Source organism: Oncorhynchus keta, chromosome 35 (genome assembly GCF_023373465.1).
Source record: "Oncorhynchus keta strain PuntledgeMale-10-30-2019 chromosome 35, Oket_V2, whole genome shotgun sequence".
In the NCBI taxonomy this organism is placed as follows: Eukaryota; Metazoa; Chordata; class Actinopteri; order Salmoniformes; family Salmonidae; genus Oncorhynchus; species Oncorhynchus keta.
The window spans coordinates 34,770,633-34,798,020 of NC_068455.1; the positions used below are offsets into that span (position 1 = coordinate 34,770,633).

A 27,388-nucleotide genomic window follows, 5' to 3' on the forward strand; every position below is an offset into this window, starting at 1 on the left:
TATAAATGCATTCTCTCACTGTAATAAAGTATGTTGTATCTTACTGTGGTAAGATACAAGCCTGTGATCCTCGCTCACGGTATAGCGTGTCCTCCATGCTACAGCTCCCGTCTCCCCCCTGATGCTGCTCCTCTGTGGGATCGCTGGTTCAAGCACGCCCTTCTGCTGAAGGACTACCATGTCCTCACCCCCGAGCGCCTCGTCCAGCTGTTCACTCCACTGCTGCTGCCATACAACGCCTCCTATAGTGCCACGGTATGCATCTCACAATACACTTCAGGGTACAGTACCTTTTCTTACAGTACATACTCTGTCATGCTCAGGAAGAACATGTCATGCATTACAAGGATATACTTATTTCTTTATTTTATTATTATTTTGATTTTTTTTAAGCCCTTTTTCTATTTTCGATCTTGTCTCATCACTGCAAACTCCAAAGGGCTCGGGAGGTGAAGGTTGAGTCATAAGTTCTCTGAAACATGACCCGCCAAACCGCGCTTCTTAACACCCACCTGCTTCACTTTGAAGCCAGCTGCACCAATGTGTCGGAGGAAACACCATTCGCCTGACGATCGAGGTCAGCCTGCAGGCTCCAGGCCCGCCACAAGGAGTTGCTAGAGCGCGATGAGCTAAGTAAAGGCCCCAGCCAAACCCTCCCCTAACCCAGACAACGCTGGGCCAATTGTGCGCCGCCCAATGGGACACCCGTTCACGTCCGGTTGTGACCCGGGTCTGTAGTTCCGCTTCTAGCACTGCGATGCAGAGTGCCTTCGATTGCTGCGCCACTCAGGAGACTCGGATAAAACATCTGTACAGACAGACTCACACTTTGTGTGTGTGTGAAATGTAGTGCTTCCCGTTCGTCAGATTGCTACACAGGGTGACCTTGGCCAAAGGAAACTCTGACCCATGTGCTAATCGCAAATAACAGGCTCTGCCCAGACTCCTTTCATCCTGTGGCTTATTGTCCTGAAAAACACAGGCCTTTAATTTGTTATTAGCTGAAGTATTGCTGTGGCCCAGGCCCACGTGAATGAGGCAGCCATTAGACCTTCTTCACAACAGAGGCGGGAGTCTTTGAAATTCCCTACTCATTGACCTTGCAGCAGAGCATGCCCAATTAAACCGGCCATGAAATGAGACTATTCACCAGGCCCACAGAGGATGAAAGATTGAGATAAGAGTAAGGTACCATCATTGCTACTCATCTTCCTTCCTGAATCCTCTGTTGCTTTCTTTGTTTGTGTGCTCAGGGTTGTCATTGTTAATTTGACACATGTACAGTTGAAGTCGGAAAGTTTACATACACCTTGGTCAAATACATTTAAAATCAGTTTTTCACAATTTCTGACATTTAATCCTCGTAAAAATTCCCTATCTTAGGTCCGTTAGGATCACCACTTTATTTTAAGAATGTGAAATGTCAGAATATTAGTAGAGCGAATGTTTTATTTCTTTCATCACATTCCCAGTGGGTCAGAAGTTTACATACACTCGATTAGTATTTGGTAGCATTGCCTTTAAATTTTTTAACTTGGGTCAAACGTTTTGAGTAGCCTTCCACAAGCTTCCCATAATAAGTTGGCTGAATTTTGGCTCATTCCTCCTGACAGAACTGGTGTAACTGAGTCAGGTTTGTAGGCCTCCTTGCTCGCACACGCTTTTTCAGTTCTGCCCACACATTTTCTATAGGATTGAGGTCTGGGCTTTGTGATGGCCACTCTAATATAGAGGTCGGCCGATTAATTAAGGCCGATTTCGAGTTTTCATAACAATCGGAAATCGGTATTTTTGGACATCGATTTGGCCGATACTAATACCTTGTCAGCTCGGGGATTCAATCTTGCAACCTTATTGTTAACTAGTCCAACGCTCTAACCACCTGCTTCTCATTGCACTCCACGAGGAGCCTGCCTGTTACGCGAATGCAGTAAGCCAAGGTAAGTTGCTAGCTAGCATTAAACTTATCTTATAAAAATCATAATCACTAGTTAACTACACATGGTTGATGATATTACTAGTTTATCTAGCGTGTCCTGCGTCGCATATAATCGATGCGGTGCGTATTCGCGAAAAAGGACTGTCCTTGCTCCAATGTGTACTTAACCATAAACATCAATGCCTTTCTTAAAATCAATACACAGAAGTATATATTTTTAAACCTGCATATTTAGCTAAAATAAATCCAGGTTAGCAGGCAATATTAACCTGGTGAAATTGTGTCACTTCTCTTGCGTTCATTGCATGCAGAGTCAGGTTATATGCAACAGTTTGGGCCGCCTAATTTGCCAGAATTCTACGTAATTATGACATAACATTGAAGGTTGTGCAATGTAACAGCAATATTTAGACTTATGGATGCCACCCGTTAGATAGAATACAGAACGGTTCTGTATTTCACTGAAAGAATACACGTCTTGTTTTTTCGATGATAGTTTCCGGGTTCGACCATATTAATTTACATTTACATTTAAGTCGTTTAGCAGACGCTCTTATCCAGAGCGACTTAATGACCTAAGGCTCGTATTTCTGTGTGTTATTATGTATTAATTAAGTCTATGATTTGATAATGCCGTCTGACTGAGCGATGGTAGGCACTAGCAGGCTGTTAAGCATTCATTCAAACAGCACTTTCGTGGGTTTTTCCAGCTCTTTGCTGTGCTTCAAGCATTGCGCTGTTTAAAATTTCAAGCCCATCAACTCCCGAGATTAGGCTGCTGTAACCGATGTGAAATGGCTAGCTAGTTAGCGGGGTGCTCGCTAATAGCGTTTCAAAAGTCACTCGCTCTGAGAGTTGGAGTAGTTATTCCCCTTGCTCTGCATAGGTAACGCTGCTTCGAGGGTAGCTGTTGTCGATGTGTTCCTGGTTCAAGGCCAGGTAGGGGCGAGGAGAGGGACGGAAGCTATACTGTTACACTGGCAATACTAACGTGCCTATAAGAACATCCAATCGTCAAAGGTATATGAAATACAAATGTTAGAGAGAAATAGTCCTATATTAACTAAAACCTAAAACTTCTTACCTGGGAATATTGAATACTCATGTTAAAAGGAACCACCAGCTTTCATATGTTCTGAGCAAGGAACTTAAACGTTAGCTTTCTTACATGACACATATTGCACTTTCACTTTCTTCTCCAACACTTTTGTTTTTGCATTATTTAAACCAAATTGAACATGTTTCATTATTTATTTGAGGCTAAATTGATTTTTATTTATGTATCATATTAAGTTAAAATAAGTGTGCATTCAGTATTGTTGTAATTGTCATTATTACAAATAATTAAATAAAAATTGGCATCGGCTTTTTTGGTCCTCCAATAATCGGTATCGGCGTTGAAAAATCATAAAATTGGTCGAACTCTACTCCAATACCTTGACTTTGTTGTCCTTAAGTCATTCTGCCACAACTTTGGAAGTATGCTTGGGGTCATTGTCCATTTGGAAGGCCCATTTGCGACCAAGCTTTAACTTCCTGACTGATGTCTTCGCTAGAGTATGTGGGACGCTAGCGTCCCACCAGGCCAACATCGAGTGAGATTGCAGAGCGCCAAATTCAAATACAGAAATACTCATTATTAAAATTCAGAAAAGATACAACTATTTTACATTGGTTTATAGATGAACTTCTTGTCAATCCAACCACTGTGTCAGATTTCAAAAATGCTTTACCACGAAAGCATACCTTACAATTATTTGAGAACATAGCCCAGCAGACAAATCATTAAACAGTAACCAGCCAAGTAGAAGAGTTACACAAGTCAGAAATAGAGAGAAAATGAATCACTTACTTTTGATGATCTTCACATGTTTGCACTCAGAAGACATTCATTTATTGTTCCTTTTGTTCGATAAAGTCTCTTTATATCCGAAAACACGCAAAGAAAATTGAGGTTTTCTTCAGTAATCCACAGGCTCAAACGCAGTCACAACAGGCAGACAAAAAAAGCAAAATTGTATCCGTAAAGTTCATAGAAACATGTCAAACGATGATTATATTCAATCCTCAGGTTGTTTTTAGCCTAAATAATCAATAATATTTCAACCGGACAATAACTTCGTCAATATAAAAGGTGAACAAGAAAGGTACTCTCTGGTCACGCGCATGAAAAAGTTCTGTGACACGGCAGGGTCCACTCATTCAGACTGCTCTTACTCCCTCATTTTTCAGACAAGACTGAAACAATTTCTAAAGACTGTTGACATCTAGTGGAAGGCATAGGAACTGCAATTTGAGTCCTAAGTCAATGGATACTGTAATGGCATCAAACAAATTCCTACTTCCTGAATGGATTTTTCTCAGGATTTCGCCTGCCAAATCAGTTCTGTTATACACAGACATTATTTTAACAGTTTTGGAAACTTTTTAGAGTGTTTTCTATCCAAATCTACTAATTATATGCATATCCTATCTTCTGGGCCTGAGTAGAAGGCAGTTTAATTTGGGCATTCTTTTCATCCAAAATTCCAAATGCTGCCCCCTACCCTTGAGAAGATGTTAAGATGTTGCTTCAATATAGCCACGTAATTTTCCTACTTCATGATGCCATCTCTTTTGTGAAGCGCAGCAGTCCCACCTACAGCAAAGCAACCCCACAACAGGATGGTGCCAACCCCGTGCTTCACGGTTGGGATGGTGTTCTTCGGCTTGCAAGCCTCCCCCTTTTCCTCCAAACATAACGATGGTCATTTATGGCCAAACAATTCTATTTTTTGTTTCATCAGACCAGAGGACATTTCTCCAGAAAGTACGATCTTTGTCCCAATGTGCAGTTGCTAACCGTAGTCTGACATTTGTATGGCGGTTTTGGAGCAGTGGCTTCTTCCTTGCTGAGAGGCCTTTCAGGTTATGTCGATTATAGGACTGGTTTTTACTGTGGATATAGATACTTTTGTATCTGTTTCCTCCAGCATCTTCACAAGGTCCTTCGCTGTTGTTCCGGGATTAATTTGCACTTTTCACACCAAAGTACATTCATCTCTAGGAGACAGAACGCGTCTTCTTCCTCAGTGGTATGACGGCTGCGTGGTCCCATGGTGTTTATACTTGCGTACTATTGTTTGTACAGATGAACGTGGTACCTTCAGGCGTTTGGAAATTGCTCCCAAGGATGAACCAGACTTGTGGAGGTCTACAATTAATTTTCTGAGGTCTTGGCTGATTTATTTTGATTTCCCATGAGGTCAAGTAAAGAGGCACTGAGTTTGAAGGTCGGGCTTGAAATACATCCACAGGTACACCTCCAATTGACTGAAATGATGTCAATTAGCCTATCAGAAGCTTCTAAAGCCATGACATCATATTCTGGAATTTTCCAAGTTGTTTAAAGGCAATACTTATTTTCCACCATAATTTGCTAATAAATTCATTAAAAATCCAACAATGTGATTTTCTGGATAATTTTTTTTCTCATTTTGTCTGTCATAGTTGAAGTGTACCTATAATGAAAATTACAGGCCTCTCATCTTTTTAAGTGGGAGAACTTGCACAATTGGTGGCTGACTAAATACTTTTTTGCCCCACTGTATGTAAACTTCTGACTTCAACTGTAACTGTATCACAAATCAATGAGTAGGTCTGTACAGATTAATCTCTTAACATTTGATTGAGTGGGGAATATTTATTTATTTATTTCAATATAAATCCGTTAAAAAAAATAACAATCTTATTTGTGTCCAATCTCCTGAAAAGGCTGCTAACATTTTAGCTCTGGTTCTTGCGAGGCTGTAGAGGCTCTTAAAAATATGACTGACAAAGAGAAGAGGTGCCGCAATCCTGATCACCATGTCCAAGCGCATCAAGAAGAGCCTGAGTGTAAACCTCTCTCTCTCTGGTCTCTCTCTCTGGTCTCTCTCTCTGGTCTCTCTCTCTGGTCTCTCTCTCTGCTCTCTCTCTCTCATGTCTCTCTCTCTCGTCTCTCTCTCTCGTCTCGCTCTCTCGTCTCTCTCTCTCGCCCCCCTCTCTCTCTCTCTCTCTCTCGCTCTCTCTCTCTCTCGCCCCCTCTCTCTCTCTCTCTCTCGCCCCCCTCTCTCTCTCTCTCTCTCGCCCCCAATCCTCTCTCTCGCCCCCTCTCTCTCACCCCCTCTCTCTCTCGCCCCCTCTCTCTCTCGCCCTCTCTCTCTCTCCCCCCCCTCCCCTCTCTCCCTCTCACAAACCCACACAACAGATTATTCTCCTTCATTCTCACACACGAGCCCAAACAGAATTTCCATTCACGTCTTGCCACACAGCCTTCACCACTCTGTGACCAACGGGAGCATGCATCTCGCATGCACACTCAGAGACCCTTTGAATATTGAAGGGCCAACCGTTGCATTCATTGATATTTCAATTGCAGTGGTTTGTGAGAGCTCTCTCCACTACGTGGTGCATTTGGAATATATTTAAAAAGAGAAATATCACGAGGAGGGATCAGGACATTTTGGATTGTGAGTGTTGAGTAGGAAGAAAAGATCAGATTGGGTGTTTGTTCTCCTCAGGATATGAAAGCCTGTACACGCTATCAGTCTCCCGATGACCTGCCGATCACAACTAATATTGTACAGGTTTGTCTGTTTCTAAATCGTCCTGATCTTCCCCTTCATATTAACGCTCATTAAAAGTTGTGAAGGGCCGTCTGAGCCGAGAGGCAGGCTTTGAAGACAAGAGAGGGCCTATCGCTCAGATGATGATGATGATGATGGCTGGTTTGATACGGTGAATGGAATCACCGTGTCCATCTCCCTCCTCCTCCTCACATGGAGCAGCTCTTCTTAATTGTGTGTGTCCTCGTCTCCCGGGAGATAAGTTGAGAGGAAGGAAGAGAGCAGTTTGTCTCAATCCTCTCCGCCAAGTGGAGATAACTTAACGCATTTCACGTTAACGCGAGGATGATTGCGTTCTTTAGGCACTTGTCTAATCTCATGGATGAGAGGAGTGTTTGTGAGGGAGGGAGAGTAGAAAGAGAGAGAGGATAATCTCTTTTGCTTAAACCAGAGAGAATTTCTAGTTATTTTCTTTGTCACAGTCAGGATGTGTGCAGTACTCTGTACCACAGCCAGGCCTGGGTAGATTACTTGTTTAGTCGTTAGGAGTTCAATTTGACACTCCCTTCACAATGTGGGAGCAGTTATGTGGTTTTAATTTGCCATGGTTGCAGGCCAAAGTGCTGCTGAGGACACTTCTGTGCCGGTCCAGTGAGGAGTGCCCCTCGGTGGAGAGTGAGTCTTCATCTTGTGGCCTTCCCTCGTTCCTCAACGACAGCGTTGCGGAGGTCCAACCAGCCAGACCTTCTCAGGAGCACGGCGCCTCAGGGATGCAAGGTCATTATCCCTCTCTTTCACCATTTCGGTATGGGCAGTTGTTAGCTAATGTGCTACTCCTTTGTAGTGATGCATCACTTGGTTATGATAATGAAACTGTATAGCCAGCCTCAAGACTAAAACTAACGAGGGAAGTTGTGATTATGACCCTGTCCAATGATGCAAATGTTTTTAGACTGAAAAAATTATAATCAGAAGTAATTTGCACATACTGCAACTTAAGTTTACACAACATTTCAAACTGAGGAAAGTCGGTAATTGCCCAGTGAGACAGAGAGGTTGGGATGTGAGCGTTTGTAGAATGGTGCCATTTCTGTTAAGTATGAGCAATCGCTGCACTGAAAGGAAACTTCCCCCATATGACAAAGAATCGCAACACTTTCACCATAGGCCTCTTTCTGAATCCCTGGCAGCCTCAGTCTTCATAGGGCCTTCTATTCAGACAAAGGGAAACCCAGAGTCCCAGCCTAGCCTCCCCCTGTCTCTGAGCTCTGTGTGGGCCTCCCTTTCTTTTACAGGACTACAAAGTGGTGAAGAGGACAGCCAAGACGAGAGCCCCGTGGAAAGTATTCCTATTAAAGGTAAAAAGGCAGTACCGAGCCCTGCATTCAGAGTTCTTGTGTGCCGTTTGTTTTCCTCCCACAGCAGCCGATAATGGGCTCTTTTTAAACGGATGGCTGTGGTAGGATGATCAAGGTGAATCTGGGGTCAAAGTCCCACCTGAAGAGCTGTGCAGTTCCTCTAATTATATTGGAGAAACAGTGCGTGTTTTCAGCCGGCCAGAGCAGATCCGAGGCCAAATTGATAATTCGCGCCCCGCATAATGCAGCTGTTTAATTGTCAGGACACCGGGGTGTAGCCAAAGATCTGTCATTGGTTCTCATTATCTTATAAACAATGCTGTGCAGCAGCAGACTTGAAAAGATGGGATCTGAAAGCGGCCTGTGTACTAGTCCACAGCCAGAATCTCAGAAATTCAAAATTATTTCTTATTACACTAGGCTATGGGATTTCCTACTGGGCGTTTCATGTGTGGAACACCCCCAAGGACGCAGGACCACAGAACTAGTCCAGTTTCAACTCACAACTAATTAAAAGAAAAATATTGTTTTGAAAAGAAACATTTCCAGTCCCGTTTCATGGCTAGAGCCACTGCTGGGCAACCAGAGGTAATGAGTTAATAATGTGTGGCTGTAAATGCTCAAAGTGACATGCACTTGTTAGTCCGAGCAAACGATTTGACAGACAAGACAACTACAATGGACAGATACTTAGATATATTTGGCATAAAAATGTTCCATTGTTTCATCATTTCTGGAAGGCCAAACATACATTTGTGGCCCACAGAGTTCAAAGGATTCTTGCCTATGGATAGCACGCTTGGATGCGTAAACTCGACCCCTGGCCTGAACTTGGATTAAAACGACCAGATATAACGCTTTTATGTTTCGATTTACCGTAGTGTGTTAGTGTTATCAACTTGAGACAATTGGTCATTTATGACATACAGCTAGCTGCTCTATAGATTGTAAAGCCTGTGTAGTTCTCAAATATCAGACCTAATCCCACTGTATATGGAAGTAGTTAGTGTTTTATTGAAAGAAAATCTCTCTCTTCCGAGTTGGGGTGCCTGCCAACCTGATACAGAGATAAGGGTGGTTATGGTGTCGTGGAAACGGTTACTCCCCTTGGCGTGTGTATGCACACTGCTTAAATACACAGCTTAGCCTGCCCTGCGCTGTGTTTTGACCCACTGTTCATCAGAAGGCCCAAAGAGCCAGCCATCGGAGCGTGTTGTCTCATCAAACACACAGCCTCTGAAAGTTGGAAACCTGGGCCTTGAGTCAATATTTAACTCTGACATTTTGTGTTTTTGGAACAGAGACAAAAGCATATCAGCTGCTTAAACAGTCTGCCACGCAGGCGAGGCAGCAGAGCTCTGGAGACGAGGAGGATCTGTCAGGTAAGGGGAGACAGCGCCTGCACCACCCCACCCCTCCAGCGAGCCACCGTGGCCTAATCATCAGTCAACACTGACCATATGTCTCACTGTTCTATGTTCTATAAAGAATTGGCACAAGTGTTGTATAAAGAATACCACCCTGTGTACAGGTTTTATTTTGTCAGTCTTCTGTACTTTTCCTCTCTGTCTATTTACCTACATGTCAATACACAACATAGATTATCGTGTAATTAGATGCACGTCAAAATGGTTGATCTGTCTTGTTTGCTCTTGAAGGAATAAATGATGGCTATGAAGAGAATACTGGGAGGGTTGAGCGCTCCTCTCATCAAGACCCTTACCCATGGTAAGGACATTGTTCTTCTTCACACCCTTTATGGAAATAGGCCACCAGACACCAAAGGTAATGATGTACATCTGCATGTAGCTCTCATAATTCCCTGTTAATTTCCATTAGATCAAGGGGGCGCCACCCATTAACTTGTGCATGAAAACAAAAGGCCAGACTGTTATCAAGCCTAAAGCCTGCTCTCACTATTTATTGGGTTTTTGTTTGAGGAGGCTAGCTATAAAACCAGACCGTTGCCAACTAAACTAGTTTGGAAAATCCAATCTGACCCCAAATGGTTTGCACTATGTGTACGAACTGTGTTTCAACAAATAGAAAATCAGAAACAACTGTTTTGAAAAGAAGACTTACAAGGAGGAGTTTTAAGATGACACATCCCTTCATTTCCAGAGCTTCCCCACATCCTGAATTGCATTTAGGCTGCTCAAATCAAAGTGTTGAGTGGTAGGAAAAGAACGTCTGAATAGCTGCATGTTTTTCACACATTTGAATATCAACACGACTTCATCAAAATCTGCAATTGTAGGTCCTCAGAGCAGCTCTTCACCGGGAGCCCATTTGGGAAGGTAATGGCTGGGTAAACGTTATGAGGAATAATCTTCTCTGATTTCATGTGATTACTGGGCACCACGCTGACACAAGGGCCCAAAGTGTGCGTCTCCCTGGCCAGGCCAGCGGGTCTCTCAGTCTACCTATTAGCAGAGGGAAGGGCATAATGGCCCAGTTCTATTGAGGCGCTACTGTCTGCCAGTGTCAGCCCAATGACTATACCTCTTTAATAAACATGAGCCAATTTCAGACTCCAGACCCTCTGATCGCTCTGTCTCCACTGTCATTAAGGAGCATGGGAAGGCGATAAAACACATGTAAATGTCGAGGAAATGGAGAGAATCACACCACTCTGATTGGCCACTGTGGCCGTGTTGGTCCTGTGCATAAATTATTGAAATGAGACTAATGACTAGTTTTGCATGCTTGACACCTATTCTGGTCAGGGGAGGAGTGATCTGTTGTAGAGCGACAGCTAAGAGCGGTCACCATTGCACCTCTTTCCTGCTCCTCTGTGATTCCCCACCCCCGGATGCTTCCGTTTTAAGCATTCCACTTACCACAGTCACTTCTTGCGCTTTATTGCTTCTACAAGTGGTCTGGAAACCCTGCACTTGAACAGAAGCATAACACTGCAGCATGCTCTGCCACGTCTTTCCCTATCTCAATGTCTCTCTCCCCATCGCTTTCCCCCTTTCTCTATTCCTCTCTCACCCTGTCCGTATGTATTCCTCTCTTCCCCTCTACTTCATCCTTTAAAAAAAAAAATATGATTAGCTTTATTTTGTCAGTGAGCTGATGAGTGACATCAAAAGACTCTGTGGCTGGACTCAAAAAATGGCTTCCTCTCTGTTGTCTTAGACAATAATTATGATTTCCCAGTTAAGCCTAGACTACAGCTGAGGGATTGTAGTTTAAAGCAGAGGCTTTGGTGCAAAAAAAATGCATTTATAGGCCTTTGTATGGCTCCTCATTATGTGTGGGCCTGATTCATTAAGTAATTGGTTTGCAGTTGTTTACATGAGTATTACGGTCCTCTATTCAGGAGCCTTTGAGAGATGCATTGTGCAAATGTTGCATGTTATGAATGCAGAATGAGAGGCGGGGGGCAGTCCTATTGGCCAAACACTACACTCCGCTGAAAAGCAAGAGAAAAGCGCTGGGTGCCTCTTTGCATGGCAATGACTCTGCCTTTAATAAGCTTTACAGATTAAATACGCGCATTCGATACAAGATGCAAAGAAATACTCTTAACACATTTATATGTGCTCATTTCACTATTATGGCATTGGAGAGAATCAAGGTCTTTCATATTCAGTATTTTTCTCTCTCCTCCACAGTGTTTTTCAGAGTATAGAATGTGCTGTTTATTGTATTATAAGTCACGGCCAAGCAGACTGAGCTGCAACAACTGTTTATTAAGGATTCATCCATTAGAAATCTTTTGCTGCCATTGTGAGTGGTAAAGCAAAATCACTTTGTGGTTGAGTGGGGATGAAAGGAATAATGCAAGGAGTGAGACTTAATAAGCAGCTGCACTCCATGTAAAGACTACTTGTTCCCCTTTGTCTGGGGGTGCATGCCACTGCTTCCTGTTGTGCAAGATTCATTGTGATGTTTTTCTTTGTTTTACTGTAGGCATTTCAGATGTTCCTTTTCCTTTCTTGTTTTTATATTTTCTTCACTTTCTTCCCTATTTTTTTGTTGTTTTTTTGGGCCTGGCCTTGATCTAAGAAAAGATTCTCACACTGAAAAAGAAAACATAGGTGATCTCTCCCTCTTCAGTAATCAGTGAGTGATGTGGTTGTGATGCCTTATTCCTGCTTGACAAAAACCTTGACTTGACAATTAGTGTGGAGCGTTCCCTTGGACAACAGGATGTGCTCAGGCATTCACCCCCCTTTCCAATCACTCAGACAGACACAAAGTGTCATAATCAGAAATTAGCCCTCTGGAGGAGAGGCAGGAAGAAGCGATGTGTGTGGCATCTCTCACAGAACACTGGCAGGGAGGGAGAGGAAGAGGGAGCGAGCGAGCGGGAGGAAAAACCGAGATCAGGCACCAGAAGGTGCCAGGTAGAGAGACCAACGAACATGCAGACAAACTAACAGAGCCTGATTTAGAGCGCAGCTGACAGAAATATGTTCAGAGACTTTCGGCAGAGAAATAATATGATGACCATTTTTTTCCCATTGTGAATTCATGGCAAAGGCAGACACATGCCCAGTCTAAAAACAAATGCTTGCTCCTACCCCTAGACACGTGACGGCCCTTCATTTGTAGATTTGAAAGCATTGTAATTGTGTAAGCAATATGGGTGTAACTCCATATAGCCCACTGGGCAAGAGAAACGGGCACAGACAGCATTGGGTTGATACAGTCGGACAAGGTCACTCTCCTGCATTGAGTTCCTCTCCTCCTCCCACAGTCAATCTCACCATATCTAACAGTATTCATATAGTGTATACATCTGTCTGATAGGTTAAAGCAGACGTTTTTACGGGTAGCAATTAAGTACCATACTGTGATTGTCTTCAATAAAAATGGTTTATAAAAATTAAAAAAAGAACAAATTAGCTTCTGAGCAAATAGCAATTTTTCAAGCAAGAATTTTACTAGGGCTGTCGGAGTGGTTTGAGTGGGGAGTCGAAAACTGAAAATGAGCTGTTATTCGCAGAGCGGTTTAGCACTCTCTCATATTTGTCTATCGACTAATTTAAAAACAGGCTGAATTTCAGGTGGTCTTTTTAAACAACCCCTCCCGCCCCCACCCTTTTGTCCTCAATTGTTTGTAGAGCTCCGAGACAGGATTGTGTCGCGGCACAGATCTGGGGAAGAGTACCAAAACATTTCTAAAGCATTGAAGGTCCCCAAGAACACAGTGGCCTCCATCATTCTTAAATGGAAGATGTTTGGAACCACCAAGACTCTTCCTAGAGCTGGCAGCCTGGCCAAACTGAGCAAACGGGGGAGAAGGACCTTGGTCAGGGAGGTGAACAAATACCCACTGGTTGCTCTGACAAAGCTCCAGAGTTCCTCTGTGGAGATGAGCGAACCTTCCAAAAGGACAACCATCTCTGCAGCACTCCACCAATCAGGCCTTTATGATAGAGTGGCCAGACGGAAGGCACATGACAGCCTGCTTGGAGTTTGCCTAAAGGCGCTTAAAGATTCTCAGACCATGAGAAGCAAGATTCTCTGGTCTGATGAAACCAAGATTGAACTCTTTGGCCTGAATGCCAAACGTCACGTCTGGAGGAAACGTGGCACCATCCCTGCGGTGAATCATGGTGATGGCAGCATCATGGTGTGGAGATATTTTTCACTGGCAGGAACTGGGAGACTAGTCAGGATAGAGGGAAAGATGAACCGAGCAAAGTACAGAGAGATCCTTGATGAAAACCTGCTTGAGAGGATCTGCAGAGAACAATGGAAGAAATTTCCCAATACAGGTGTGCCAAGCTTGTAGTGTCATACTCAATAAGACTCGAGGCTTCAATCGCTCCCAAAGGTGCTTCAACAAAGTACTGCGTAAAGGGTCTGAATATTTATATAAATGTGATATTTCATTTTTTAAAAATATATTTTTAAACATTTCTAAAAACCTCTTTTTGCTTTGTCATTATGGGGTATTGTGTGTAGATTGATAGGGGGGTGGACTATTTAACCAATTTTAGAATAAGGCCGTAACGTAACAAAATGTGGAAAAAGTCAAGGGGTCTGAATACTTTCCGAATGCACTATGAATGGCACACATGCACACTCCATGTCTAAATTGTATCAAGGATTAAAAATCCTTCTTTAACCTGTCTGCTCCCCTTCATCTACGCTGATTTGAAGTGAATTTAACGAGTTTCATAAATAAGGGATCATAGACTAACAAGGTGAAACCCGGTCTAAGCTATGTCATGGAAAGAGCATAATATTTTGTATATACAACACAGGAAAATCAACTTTTTGACTGCACTGGGCTTTTAATCACACAATGTAAAGTGTTTTCATTTCTATTCATGATAAAAGTAAGTAGAAAATGGAATTAGAAAATGTGTCACATTCCAATAAGTAGGTTGTCTAACTTAGGTAGTTAAAACAATTTGTATACTGAACAAACATATAATGCTACATGTAAATTCTTTGTCCCATGTTTCATGCGCTGAAATAAAATATCCCAGAATTGTTCCATATGCACAAAAAAACATTTCTCTCAAATGTTTTGCACAAATTTGTTTACATCCCTGATATTGTGCATTTCTCATTTGCCAAGATATTCCATCCACCTGACAGGTGTGGCATATCAAGAAGCTGATTAATCATTACACAGGTACAACATGTGTTGGGGACAATAAAAGGCCACTCTAAATGTGCAGTTTTGTCACACAACACAATGCCACAGATGTCTCAAGTTTTGAAAGAGCGTGCAATTGGGGTGCTGACTGCAGGAATGTCCACCAGAGCTGTTGCCAGAGAATTGGATGTTCATTTCTCTACCATAAGCGTTGTTTTAGAGAATTTGGCTTAATGTCCAACTGGCCTCACAACTGCAGACCACATGTAACCATGCCAGCCCAGGACTTCCACATTGAATTTCTTCACCTGTGGGATCATCTGAGGGGAGTGCTGTCTGTAATAAAGCCTTTTAGTGTGGAAAAACTCATTTTGATTGCCTGGGCCTGGCTCCAAAGTGGGTGGGCCTATGCCCTCCCATGGCTCTGCCCTTGCCCAGTCATGTGAAATCCATAGATTAGGGCCGAAGGGCAACTGGAGAAGAAGACTGACATTTTTACGTGTTTTTTTCTCTTCTCCTTTGTGTTGCTTGTAACTTTTTATTTTCTAACTTATTTTGTACATAATGTTGCTGCTACCATCTCTTATGACTGAAAATAACTTCTGGACATTAGGACTGTGATTAACTCACCACGAACTGGCAGAATCCTTTTGTTACTTTAACTAGTCCGACGAGCCCGAGGTGAATGACATACTGCTTTCCCGGGAACATGCCCAGATCCCCGTCACTTGTGTGAAGAGAAGGTGGAGAAAAGGGGGGAATTCTCCAGGAATTCGAAGGTAATTGGAAAAAAAACCACTGCCTTCCATTTTGCTAGCAAAGGTGCAATCTTTGGAAAATAAAATCGATGACCTATGCGGAAGATTGAACTACCAACGGGATATTCAATACTGTAATATCTTATGCTTCACGGAGCCATGGCTCACCGACGACATTATCAACATACAGCTGGCTGGTTATACACTGTATTGCCAGGATAGAACGGCGGCGTCTGGTAAGATAAGGGGTGGCGGACTATGTATTTTTGTAAATAACAGCTGGTGCACTATATCTAAGGAAGTCTCAAGGTTTTGCTTGCCTGAGGTAGAGTATCTCATGATAAGCTATCTACCTAGAGAGTTTATCTGTATTTTTCGTAGCTGTTTTACATACCACCACCGTCAGAGGCTGGCACTAAGACAGCATTGAATGAGCTGTATTCCGCCATAAGCAACAAGAAAATGCTCACCCCAGGCGGCGCTCGTAGTGGCTGGGGACTTTAATGCAGGGAAACTGAAATCGGTCTTACCAAATTTCTGTCAGCATGTTAATTGTGCAACCAGGGGGAAAACAACTCTGGACCACCTTTACTCCACACATAGAGTGCATAGAAAGCTCTCCCTCGCCATCCATTTGGCAAATCTGACCATAATTCTATTCTCCTGATTCCTGCTTACAAGCAAAAATTAAAGCAGGAAGCACCAGTGACTTGATCAATAAAAAAGTGATCAGATGAAGCAGATGCTAAGCTACAGGACTGTTTTGCTAGCACAGACTGGAATATGTTCTGTTATTCCTCCGATGGCATTGAGGAGTACACCACATCAGTCATTGACTTCATCAATAAGTGCATCGATGACTTCATCCCAACAGTGACTGTGCGTACATTCCCCAACCAGAACCCATGAATTACAGGCAACATCCGCACTGAGCTAAAGGCTAGAGCTGCCGCTTTCAAGGACTCTGACCCGGAAGCTGATAAGAAATCCTGCTATGCCCTCCGACGAACCATCAAACAGGCAAAGTGTCAATACAGGACTAAGATTGAATCGTACTACACCGGCTCTGACGCATGTCGGGTGTGGCAGGGCCTACAAACCATTACAGACTACAAAGGGAAGCACAGCCGAGAGCTGCCCAATGACACGAGTCAGACTAGCTAAACAACTTTTTATGCTCGCTTCGGCAAATAACACTAAAACATGCATGCGAGCAACAGCTGTTCCGGAAGACTGTGTGATCACGCGCTCCATTGACAATGTGAGTAAGACCTTTTAAACAGGTCAACATTCACAAGGCCGCAGGGCCAGGTGGATTACCAGGACGTGTACTGGAGCATGCGCTGACCAACCAACATTTTCAACCTCTCCCTATCCGAGTCTAATACCAACATGTTTTAAGCAGACCACCATAGTGTCCTTGGGCACAGGAACTAAGGTAACCTGCCTAAACGACTACCGACCCATAGCACTCACGTCTGTAGCCATGAAGTGCTTTGAAAGGCTGGTCATGGCTCACATCAACACCATCATCCCAGAAACCCTAGACCCACTCCAATTTGCATACAGTCCCAACAGATCCACAGATGATGCCATCTCCATTGCTCCTCACACTGCCCTTTCCCACATGGACAAAAGGAACACCTATGTGAGAATGCTATACATTGACTGCAGCTCAGCGTTCAATACCATAGTGCCCCCCGAAGCTCATCAATAAGCTAAGGACCCTGTGACTAAACACCTCCCTTTGCAACTGGATCCTGGACTTCCTGACGGGCCGCCCCCGGGTGGTAAGGGTAGGTAACAACACATCCGCCACGCTGATCCTCAACACAGGGGCCCCTCAGGGGTGCGTGCTCAATCCCCTCCTGTACTCCCTGTTCACTTATGACTGCACGGCCAGGCACAGCTACAACACCATGAAGTTTTCCATTGACACAACAGTGGTAGGCCGGATCACCGACAACGACGAAACAGCCTATAGGGAGGAGGTCAGAGACCTGACCGTGTGGTGCCAGGACAATAACCTCTCTCTCAACGTGATCAAGACAAAGGACATTATTGTGGACTACAGGAAAAAGAGGACCAAGCACACTCACATTCTCATCGACAGGGTTGTAGTGGAGCAGGTTGAGAACTTCAAGTTCCTTGGTGTCCACATCACCACAAACTAACGTGGTCCAAGCACACCAGATAGTTGTAAAGAGGCCATGACTAAACCTATTCCCCCTCAGGAGACTGAAAAGATTTGGCATGGGTCCTCAGATCTTCAAAAAGATTCTACAGCTGCACCATCGAGAGCATCCTGACTGGTTGCATCACTGCCTGGTATGGCAACTGCTCGGCCTCCGACCGCAAGGCACTACAGAGGGTAGTGCGTACCACCCAATACATCAAGGGGCAAAGCTTCCTGTCATCCAGGACCGCTATACCGGCGGTGTCAGATGAAGGCCCTAAAAATTGTCGAAGACTCCGACCAACCAAATCATAGACTGTTCTCTCTGCTACCACATGGCAAGCGGTACCGGAGTGCCAAGTCTAGGTCCAAGAGGCTTCTAAACAGCTTCTACCCCCAAGCCATGAGACTCTTGAACATCTAATCAAATGGCTACCCAGACTATTTGCATTGCCCCCCTCCCCACACACACACACACACACACTGCTGCTACTCTGTTGTTATCATCTATGCATAGTCACTTTAATAACTCTACCTTCATGTACATATTACCTCGACTAACCGGTACCCCCGCACATTGATTCTGTACTGGTTCCCGCCTGTATATAGTCTCGCTATTGTTATTTTACTACTGCTCATTAATTACTTTTATTTCTTATTTGTTTTTTTATTTAGTTTAACTGCATTGTTGTTTAGGGGCTCGTAAGTAAGGAGTTGTAACCTGTTGTATTCGGCGCATGTGACTAATACAATTTGAAATTAATTTTATTAAAATTGACCGATTTCTAGTAAAACCTTTGACATTTTAGCACGTTCTATTTTATTTTTTTGTTCAGTATATCATTTGTGACTAATTTCACTGGTCTAGAATTGAATTGAATAAAAATATTCAATTTTATTTCTGTCAGTCAATGTGTTCTGTCCTGTCAAGCAGCTCTGATTCCAATGAAGGAGCCACCTACTATCAATGAATGTACCCGAGTGTGAATCTGTGGCACTATTTCCAGTGCTGCAGTTTTCCTTTATGGCCAGCAGAGAGCACTCATACATTAGAGAGCACAGAGTGGAATCGGTGAATCCCCTGAGTGCTCCATCCTACTATAATCCTCTGCTTTATTCAACATCTAAACAATTTAGCTGTGGGTCATAGCTGGGAAGGGAGTAGGAGTTGATGGGAGTGATGGGGTGATGGGTCTCCTTTTTTTCCCTTTACCTTTAGACAAACGCTGTGCTAGAGTGCCTGTGCTATTAGCATTTCTGTGTGGGTGTTAGGAGCTTAAAAAAGACAGTGTAAATAGAGGCAGCATTCTCTACCAGGCTGTGCTAACAGTATATGAAATGCAAGGTAAGCATTATTTTTCCAGACAGAATCCACCACCCTGTATAGCTTTTTCCATTATGGAAGAACATCATCAAATTACCTTCATTCCAATGAACTCATTACAAAAACAATCATTATATAGTGCAGTTTGAAAAGATAGCATATGAGAAGCGAAGGAGGCAGTCATAGGTCTAGGTCTCCTTTACTTAGACACTAGCAATAAGTATGTCTAATTGGGGAAAAATAAAGTCTGCTTTTTCACATGCAGTGGGATAATACGGATTTGTAATTGTGTAATTATTTTATAAGGGCTATGACATGATTGGTTATATTGATATTTCCTTTATCATTTGTATCAAATGTATCATACAATTCTTAATTCTACAAGGCCTATAACCTAATGATAGACAATAATCAAATGTTAGAGAAAAAAATCATGAAGTTGTGAATGAAGGATGCCAGTCCTGCTCACAAACCTTATTGTAATGTAGATATAACATAAGGTAAACAGTAATATGTAACAATCACATCAACCAGGAAGGAGACTCTCCAAAAAGGAGGCATTTTAATGGTAGCTATAATTTGCAGCATTTTTCACATTACGTTCACCTCTGTCTACCAGAGTGCAAAACAGTGGCCAGCCCGGTCTGTCTTACATATTCAGATCATTGCCTCAATTAAGGGAAACTCAGCACAATATGAACTGGCATAAATGTTTATGGAAATGTAATATTAGATTTGAAGGGGTCATTGGCATCCTGGGCTCTCTATGGTAATGGCCCAGTCTTGAAAATCAGTCTGGTCCCTGTCTGAAGTGGAGCAGCTGACGGATCATTCCCATGCTGCCTGCGGAAGTTATAAAAGAATAGTCCAATTTATTCCCCGGAAACATGTATTTATTACCGTCATTACAGTGGCGGGGAGAAGAAGTAACATGTTGCTGTAAATGGCTTGAGATTTTAAAAAAGGAATGTGAATATATACATACATATTGATTATATCTGTGTTTTCAGATGTCATAGCCTAGGATGCAATGCCGTAACAGCTGATGTGTAATTTTGTAAAATACGTCCCTATCCAAAATAAGAGGGACTGTGTTATGTTGGACAAGTTATGTTAGTGTAGCAGCAGGCTAAATGGGAAGTAACAAACCAGACTTTCTCTTATTTAACAAGGCAAGTCAGTTAAGAACAAATTCTTATTTACAATGATGGCCTACAAAAAGGCAAAAGGCCTCCTGCAGGGATGGGGGCTGGGATTAAAATAAAAATACAGGGCTAAACACATCACGACGAGACACTCTTTGCTGTTCCACATTCACTTCAAGTGCCAATTTTCTGAAAAGTACAGACTGTTTTTAAAAACATTTCATTTGAAGCTCACCTTGCACTAAGACTTCATGAATGCTCTTATGGCTAAACTGTGTAGTCAGAACTACAAGGTTGCACTTCCCAAAATTATGACTTGACCATGTAACTATTGATTGTTTGCGTGTGCGTTTTGTGTAATTACAGTTTTATCTGTCTGGTATTCCTTAAATCAAACATTCTCTCAATTTGAAGCAAAAAATGTTCCAGGAGTGTCTGACACTTAATCTATACTTGTGGATGTTGACATTCTCGTGAGAATTGCTCCTACTTAAAGGTGATTTGAACATGATGTAAAAAAAAATACAGATTTTTATGCTGGGTATAATGGCTGCTAAGAAAACAATCTTACAAAGTTATTTTGAACATGGAATGAAGTCTAAAATGTGTTCATATTTAAATGTCCACTGCAAGGTTGCAAACAGCTTCCACTGTAACTTTGACAAATTGGATCAGGGCTGTGAGTCATTTTATAGCTGAAGTATTTTTGTATTTTGTAGGTAAGTACAACTCATTAAAGTTGACTTACAGTGCCTTCAGAAAGTATTAATTATTGTCCTGCTTAAAGGTGAGTTGATCTCCCAGTGTCTGGTGGAAAGCAGACTGAACCAGGTTTTCCTCTAGGATTTTGCCTGTGCTTAGCTCCATTATGCATATTTTTTAATCCTGAAAAACTCCCCAGTCTTTAATGATTACAAGCATACCCATAACATGATGCAGCCACCACTAAGCTTGAAAATATGGAGAGTGGTACTCAGTAATGTGTTGTATTGGATTTGCCCCAAGTTAATTGCTTTGTCACATTTCTTGCAGTATTACTTTAGTGCCTTGTTGCAAACAGGATGCATGTTTTTGAATATTTTTTTCAGTAAATGCTTCTTTTTCATTATGTCCATAAGGTTAGTATTGTGGAGTAACTATATAATGTTGTTGATCCATCCTCAGTTCTCTTATCACAGCCATTAAACAAACTGTTTTAAAGCAACTGAATCCGGTAGGACGTCGGTATCTTTGTAGTGACTGGGTGCGTTGATACACCATCCAAAGTGTATTTAATCATTTCACCATGCTCAAAGGGATATAAAAATGTCAGCTTTTTTATTTTTACCCATCCATCAATAGGTGCCCTTCTTTGCGAGACATTGGTAAACCTGCCTGGTCAAGTGGTTGAATCTGTGTTTGAAATTCACTGCTTGACTTTAGGGACCTTACAGATACAGTTGAAGTCGGAAGTTGACATACACTTAAGTTGGAGTCATTAAAACTTGTTTTTCAACCACTCCACAAATTTCTTGTTAACAAACTAGTTTTGGCAAGTCAGTTCGGACATCTACTTTGTGCATGACACAAGTAATTTTTCCAACAATTGTTTACAGACAGATTATTTCACTTATAATTCACTGTATCACAATTCCAGTGGGTCAGAAGTTTACATACACTAAGTTGACTGTGCCTTTTAAACAGCATGGACAATTCCAGAAAATGTCATGGCTTTAGAAGCTTCTGATAGGCTAATTGACATCATTTGAGTCAATTGGAGGTGTACCTGTGGATGTATTTCAAGGCCTACCTTCAAACTCAGTGCCTCTTTTTTCTTGACATCATGGGAAAATTTAAAGAAATCAGCCAAGACCTCAGAAAAATTATTTGCAGACCTCCACAAGTCTGGTTCATCCTTGGGAGCAATTTCCAAATGCCTGAAGGTACACGTTCACCTGTACAAACAATAGTACGCAAGTATAAACACCATGGGACCATGTAGCCATCATACCACTCAGGAAGGAGACGCATTGTGTCTCCTAGAGATGAATGTACTTTGGTGTGAAAAGTGCAAATCAATCCCAGAACAACAGCAAAGGACCTTGTGAATATGCTGGAGGAAACAGGTACAAAAGTATCTATATCCACAGTAAAACCAGTCCTATAATCAACATAACCTGAAAGGCCGCTCAGCAAGGAAGAAGCCACTGCTCCAAAACTGCCATACAAAAGCCAGACTACGGTTAGCAACTGCACATTGGGACAAATATCGTACTTTTTTGAGAAATGTCCTCTGGTCTGATGAAACAAAAATAGAATTGTTTGGCCATAATGACCATCGTTATGTTTGGAGGTAAAAGGGGGAGGCTTGCAAGTCGAAGAACACCATCCCAACCGTGAAGCACGAGGGTGGCAGCATCCTGTTGTGGGGGTGCTTTGCTACAGGAGGGACTAGTGCACTTCACAAAATAGATGGCATCATGAGGTAGGAAAATTATGTGGATATATTGAAGCGTCATCAGTCAGGAAGTTAAAGCTTGGTCGCAAATGGGTCTTCCAAATGGACAATGACTCCAAGCATACTTCTGAAGTTGTGGCAAAATGGCTTAAGGACAACAAAGTCAAGGTATTGGAGTGGCCATCACAAAGCCCTGACCTCAATCCTATAGAAATTTTGTGGGCAGAACTGAAAAAGTATGTGTGAGCAAGGAGGCCTACAAACCTGACTCAGTTACACCAGCTCTGACTAGGAGGAATGGGCCAAAATGCAACCAACTTAGTGGGAAGCTTGTGGAAGGCTACCCGAAAAGTTTGACCCAAGTTAAACTATTTTAAAGGCAATGCTACCAAATACTAATTGAGTGTATGTAAACTTCTGACCCACTGGAAATGTGATGGAAGAAATAAAAGCTGAAATAAATAATTCTCTACCATTCTGAAATTTCACATTCTTACGTATAATCAAGTGGTGATAATCAAGTGGTGATCCTAACTAAGACAGGGTATTTTATTAGGATTGAATGCCAGGAAATGTGAAAAACAGAGTTTAAATGTATTTGGCTAAGTTGTATGTAAACTTCTGACTTCAACTGTAATCGTGTGCGTGGGGTACAGAGATGAGGTAGTCATTCACAAATTATGTTAAACACTATTACTGCACACAGTGTCACGCTCGTCTGAATGAATGGACCAAGGCGCAGCTTACTTGGAGTTCCCCATGTTTAATAAATATGAAACTCACCGAAAACGAAATGTGTCGTTCTGGGCTGCTCACAGGCAGCTACACAAAAACAAGATCCCACAAACAACAGGTGGAAAAGGCTGCCTAAATATGATCCCCAATCAGAGACAACGATAGACAGCTGCCTCTGATTGGGAACCATACCAGGCCAACAAAGAAATAGAAAACATAGATTTCCCACCCTCGTCACCCCCTGACCTAACCAAATAGAGAATTAAAAGGATCTCTAAGGTCAGGGTGAGTCCATGCAACTTATTATGTGACTTGTTCAGCAAATTTGTACTCCTGAACTTATTTAGGCTTGCCATAACAAAGGGGAGGAATACATATTGACTCAGGACATTTCAGCTTTTCATTTTGAATTCATTTGTAAAAATGTCTAAAAATACAATTCCACTTTGACATTATGGGGTATTGTGTGTGGGCCAGTGATAAACAATCTCAATTGAATCCATTTTAAATTCAGGCTGTAAAAAAGAGTGTGGAAAAAGTCAATGTCTAGTCTGAATAAATGAATGTTACATTTTGCCATTTTTCTTGCATAAAGAATATCTAATTGAATCATATCTGAATCTGTACCTTTTTGAACAAAAAAGGTGTAATCTAAAAGGCTTAAGGCCGCCAACAAAAGCCTTGCTCTTGGTTTCAGAAGGACATACTGTATGCAAGGTGCCCTTTTAAGATGCAGACAGGCTAATCATTTGTGATTGCGTCCTTGCCTCGTCCCACACATCTACTTTCTTGACCTTGGTTTTTTGACTGGCTCTATTTTGATTTGCCTGCTCGGAGTGCCAAAGGTTTTCAGAGTTATACTATTTTTCTCTTGCCTTGAGGCAAGAGGTAAGAGGTAGACATCATCCAAATATCTGCCAGGAAGCTTATTTGTATGTGAATGTGATGGTCACACCGTAATAGTTATGCCGGCTACATAATTGAATGCATTGTATTGGAAAGCAATCTTCTCACTGTTAGAAATGGGGAGTTGGGAGGATTTCAAAAATATATATATATATACCTATAACATAATTGAGTTCATATACTCGATGTACAGCAGTCACATTTGGCTCTGCCAAGGCTGTGCTTGGGGAGAAGGGGGTAATTGTGAGGATGGCAATCAAAGGGGTCATGCGTTTCAATTGAGGGAGACATGGATGCAGATGAATCAACACAACCTGTGTGTGTGTGTGTGTGTGTGTGTGTGTGTGTGTGTGTGTGTGTGTGTGTGTGTGTGTGTGTGAGAGCGCAAACTGCCCTATTTTTGTTACATCTCAAAGAAAAGACTTTCACCGTAGGACATAAAAATATAAACAACTGACCATATGGATATACGATAACCCGAAAGATGATTGGGATGTATTGTGGTGGTTGTGAATAGGCCCTGTGATGATGTAAATTGAAGAGGCCTTTAAAAGTGGAACGGCCTACTGCATATGCATCAAGGCACATCAAAGCCTTTTCAGGGGTCCTACATTTACATAGCGACATCACTGATGCTATGGGAACCCAGCAACCCTGTCTTTGGACCACTTCTGAATAAAGTGGGGGCTTGTGGAAGTCCTTCAGCACGATTAGAACAGGAGTCAAGGAAGTTCCCTTTGGTTTTCCTTTCCTTTAAAACGGGCTGAGGCTTGGAAGTCTGGCTCCTCGATGTTTGGATAGGCATCCTTGTAACGTGTGTGTTAGATACACATTTTGGTAAGGGCACTGGTACATGAAACAACGTATTTGTTGGTGTGAGTTGTGCGTTTGATTGATGGGACATGTACTGAGCTGTATTGATGGTTTTTCTAGGATTTCACTGGCTGTGTGGCAACTATCATTTTTTTTATCCTTTAAGGCTATTTACCTGTTATGTGCTTGACTTGTGTGAATTCTGAACCATTGTTTCTTGTATGAGATTATAAAAGGTTTGTTTGTCTTTTGACACAACTGGTGAGGTTTTCCTTATTGGACACAACTGCCATGCACATTTGAAATCTTAAGTGCTCTCAATGTGAAAGACCACCGTCACAATTAACTATTGCTTCTTGAAATGATGCTCTATCAACAAAACACAGGGCTATTGACTGTTTTCTTTGTATTTTCAGGAGAGAAACGACAAAAATGAAAACCTACTCTGCTGTACAGTCTAAAGGTGAGTTTAGAATGCATTATGAAGCCAAAGCCTAAATAATGCTGTCTATCTTTGTCATATCTCCAAGCAGGCTAGTTAGTTGTTAACAATAAGTTAGCAATATTGTGAACCACGTGAGATGTTATGTTATGCTAATGTCAGAATCATCCATCTTAGTATGGATCATAAATGGGTGTGAAAAGGGCACATGGACAATTATTCAAGATCTTGCTCTCTGTAATAGCCATGTTACATTTGTAATTAGTATGCATTTCACAATGACTATCGGTTCCTATTTGCATTTGAATATACCCCCCACCCCCACCCCATCTCTGCTTTTATGAATTTCATGATTCAGTTTCAGGCGTCAAATGTTGGGTCTGTTATTTATTTTGTAGCTTTTTGGGGAGAGTCAGACGACAGCAACTCCGAGATAGAAGCAGCTCTGCGCCCTCAATACAATACGAACAATGACAACTCTGAGGATTTTTAGGACTGACTACCTGAGAAAAGGGATTCTTAACAGAAGCTGCTGAGAGAAAGCGCTTTAGAGAACATCTGCATACTGTTTATTTTTCTTCCATTTGTTACCCGACTAAACTCTCTCTACGTTGTAAACTGTATGCATACTGTATCATAAAAAAGGTATAATGCTAAACCTGATACCTCTTACTATGGTTAAAGTATGTGAAGAGTTTTCAAATGCACCGATGTTAACCCTGCTTCAGTCTCTTTATCTGAATGACTCTTACAACTCATAATAACAGCTTGAAATAGATTAAACGGGTCTTTTGAAGCGATTTGTTTGCACTAGGCTGGAAATCATGCATTTTGAATGCTGCTAGCATCTCCGAGTGGTCTGCATCTAGCATGCTTGAGTGTAATGACGTGAGTCACCTGTGAAATGACAAAGAACAATGGCCACTCTGGATGTTACAAAACGACCTTCGGACCTGTTGAAGTGGCCCATCGCCCAGGACAAGATGTACCGTCGTGTTAACAGATCCACAATGATCACAATGTATGTTTTTGAAACAAGTTTTACTTATATAGAATGATTATATCAGACCTGTATTCTTTTTCCTTTTTCATTTCCCACGGGCCTTTTCATTTGCTATGACATTTCAAACTCACTCATTTTTTATTGCTCAGAGGAAGTACAATCATGTTTTCATGTTCTATTTTTTTTATAATGCTTTGTGATCAAATTACGTGTCGAGTAGACATACAGTACTCAAAAGACATAATTAATTTTGTGGGAAAAAGCATGCAGTTTGTTAAACCCATCAACCTCCCTCCTCCCATCCACCCTTTTCCTTTTCACCCTTCAAGTAGCAGTGCATGTCATTGACAGTGACTATTCATTACACTAGTTAAAATGCCTAGGAAATAAATTCACCTGAACCATGCAGCATCTCCACTGGCCCTCAGCCTGTTTTCCAGTTCTGTAAATAATCTCTTGTGAGAGGTCGCCTTTCTGAATCGTACATGAAAGTTAATCTGTATCATGTCTATAGAATATTGAACATGTGTAAAGCCATGTTATGTTGTAATATTGTAAAAGCCCCTGGCGTTCAGTACATCGGTAGGATTCCATTAGTCAGCTTTTAGGTGACTTTATATGCCTGAACCTTCTAAAGTAGGACTCCACACTCATTACCAGTAATGGCTTCAGCCAGCCCTGCACCTCACGCAGAAAGGGAATGTGTCGGGATCATTTGGAGTTTGCTAAAAGGCTCCCTAACATAATATCCGTGTTAAGGAGCAGGTCAACAGATACTTGGTGCAGCAGATAACTCTGTGAGAGGAGGTATATTGTACAAAATACACAGAGTATACCAAACATTAGGAACACCTTCCTATTAAGTTGTACCCCCCACACACACACACCTTTTTGCCCTCAGAACAGCCTCAAATCATCGGGGGATGGACTACAAGGTGTCAAGCGTTCCACAATGGAGTCAACCACTGGTCCTGGTTGACTCCAATGCTTCCCACAGTTGTGTCAAGTTGGCTTGATGTCCTTTAGGTTGTGGACCTTTCTTGATACACACAGGAAACGGTTGAGCGTGATAAATCCAGCAGTGTTGCAGTTCTTGTTACAACCGGTGTGCCTGGCACCTACCATAACCTACCATACCCTGTTCAAAGGCACTTCAATCTTTTGTCTTGCCCATTCACCCTCTGAATGGCCCACATACACA

The 27,388-nt window shown here is 42.2% G+C and overlaps 1 protein-coding gene and 1 long non-coding RNA gene across 3 annotated transcripts in view; one reads left to right on the forward strand and one right to left on the reverse strand.

Moving 5' to 3' along the window:
• kiz (kizuna centrosomal protein) overlaps positions 1–26,593 on the forward strand; it is a 38,957-nt gene extending 12,364 nt beyond the window's left edge. For both annotated transcript variants that reach the window (XM_035752500.2, XM_035752501.2), the window contains exons 9-15: positions 105–255; positions 7,140–7,302; positions 7,821–7,883; positions 9,185–9,265; positions 9,542–9,611; positions 25,159–25,205; positions 25,583–26,593. In XM_035752500.2, the coding sequence (XP_035608393.1) occupies positions 105–255; positions 7,140–7,302; positions 7,821–7,883; positions 9,185–9,265; positions 9,542–9,611; positions 25,159–25,205; positions 25,583–25,677 (670 nt within the window). In that variant the 3' untranslated portion in view covers positions 25,678–26,593. The remainder of the gene's footprint in view (positions 1–104; positions 256–7,139; positions 7,303–7,820; positions 7,884–9,184; positions 9,266–9,541; positions 9,612–25,158; positions 25,206–25,582) is intronic.
• On the reverse strand, positions 17,852–24,456 carry LOC127915955 (uncharacterized). Its single transcript, XR_008093128.1, has 3 exons — positions 23,072–24,456; positions 21,641–21,785; positions 17,852–19,549 (listed from the first exon to the last, which is right to left on the reverse strand). It is a non-coding gene; the product is annotated as an uncharacterized LOC127915955 (long non-coding RNA).
• Positions 26,594–27,388: the final 795 nt, after the last annotated feature.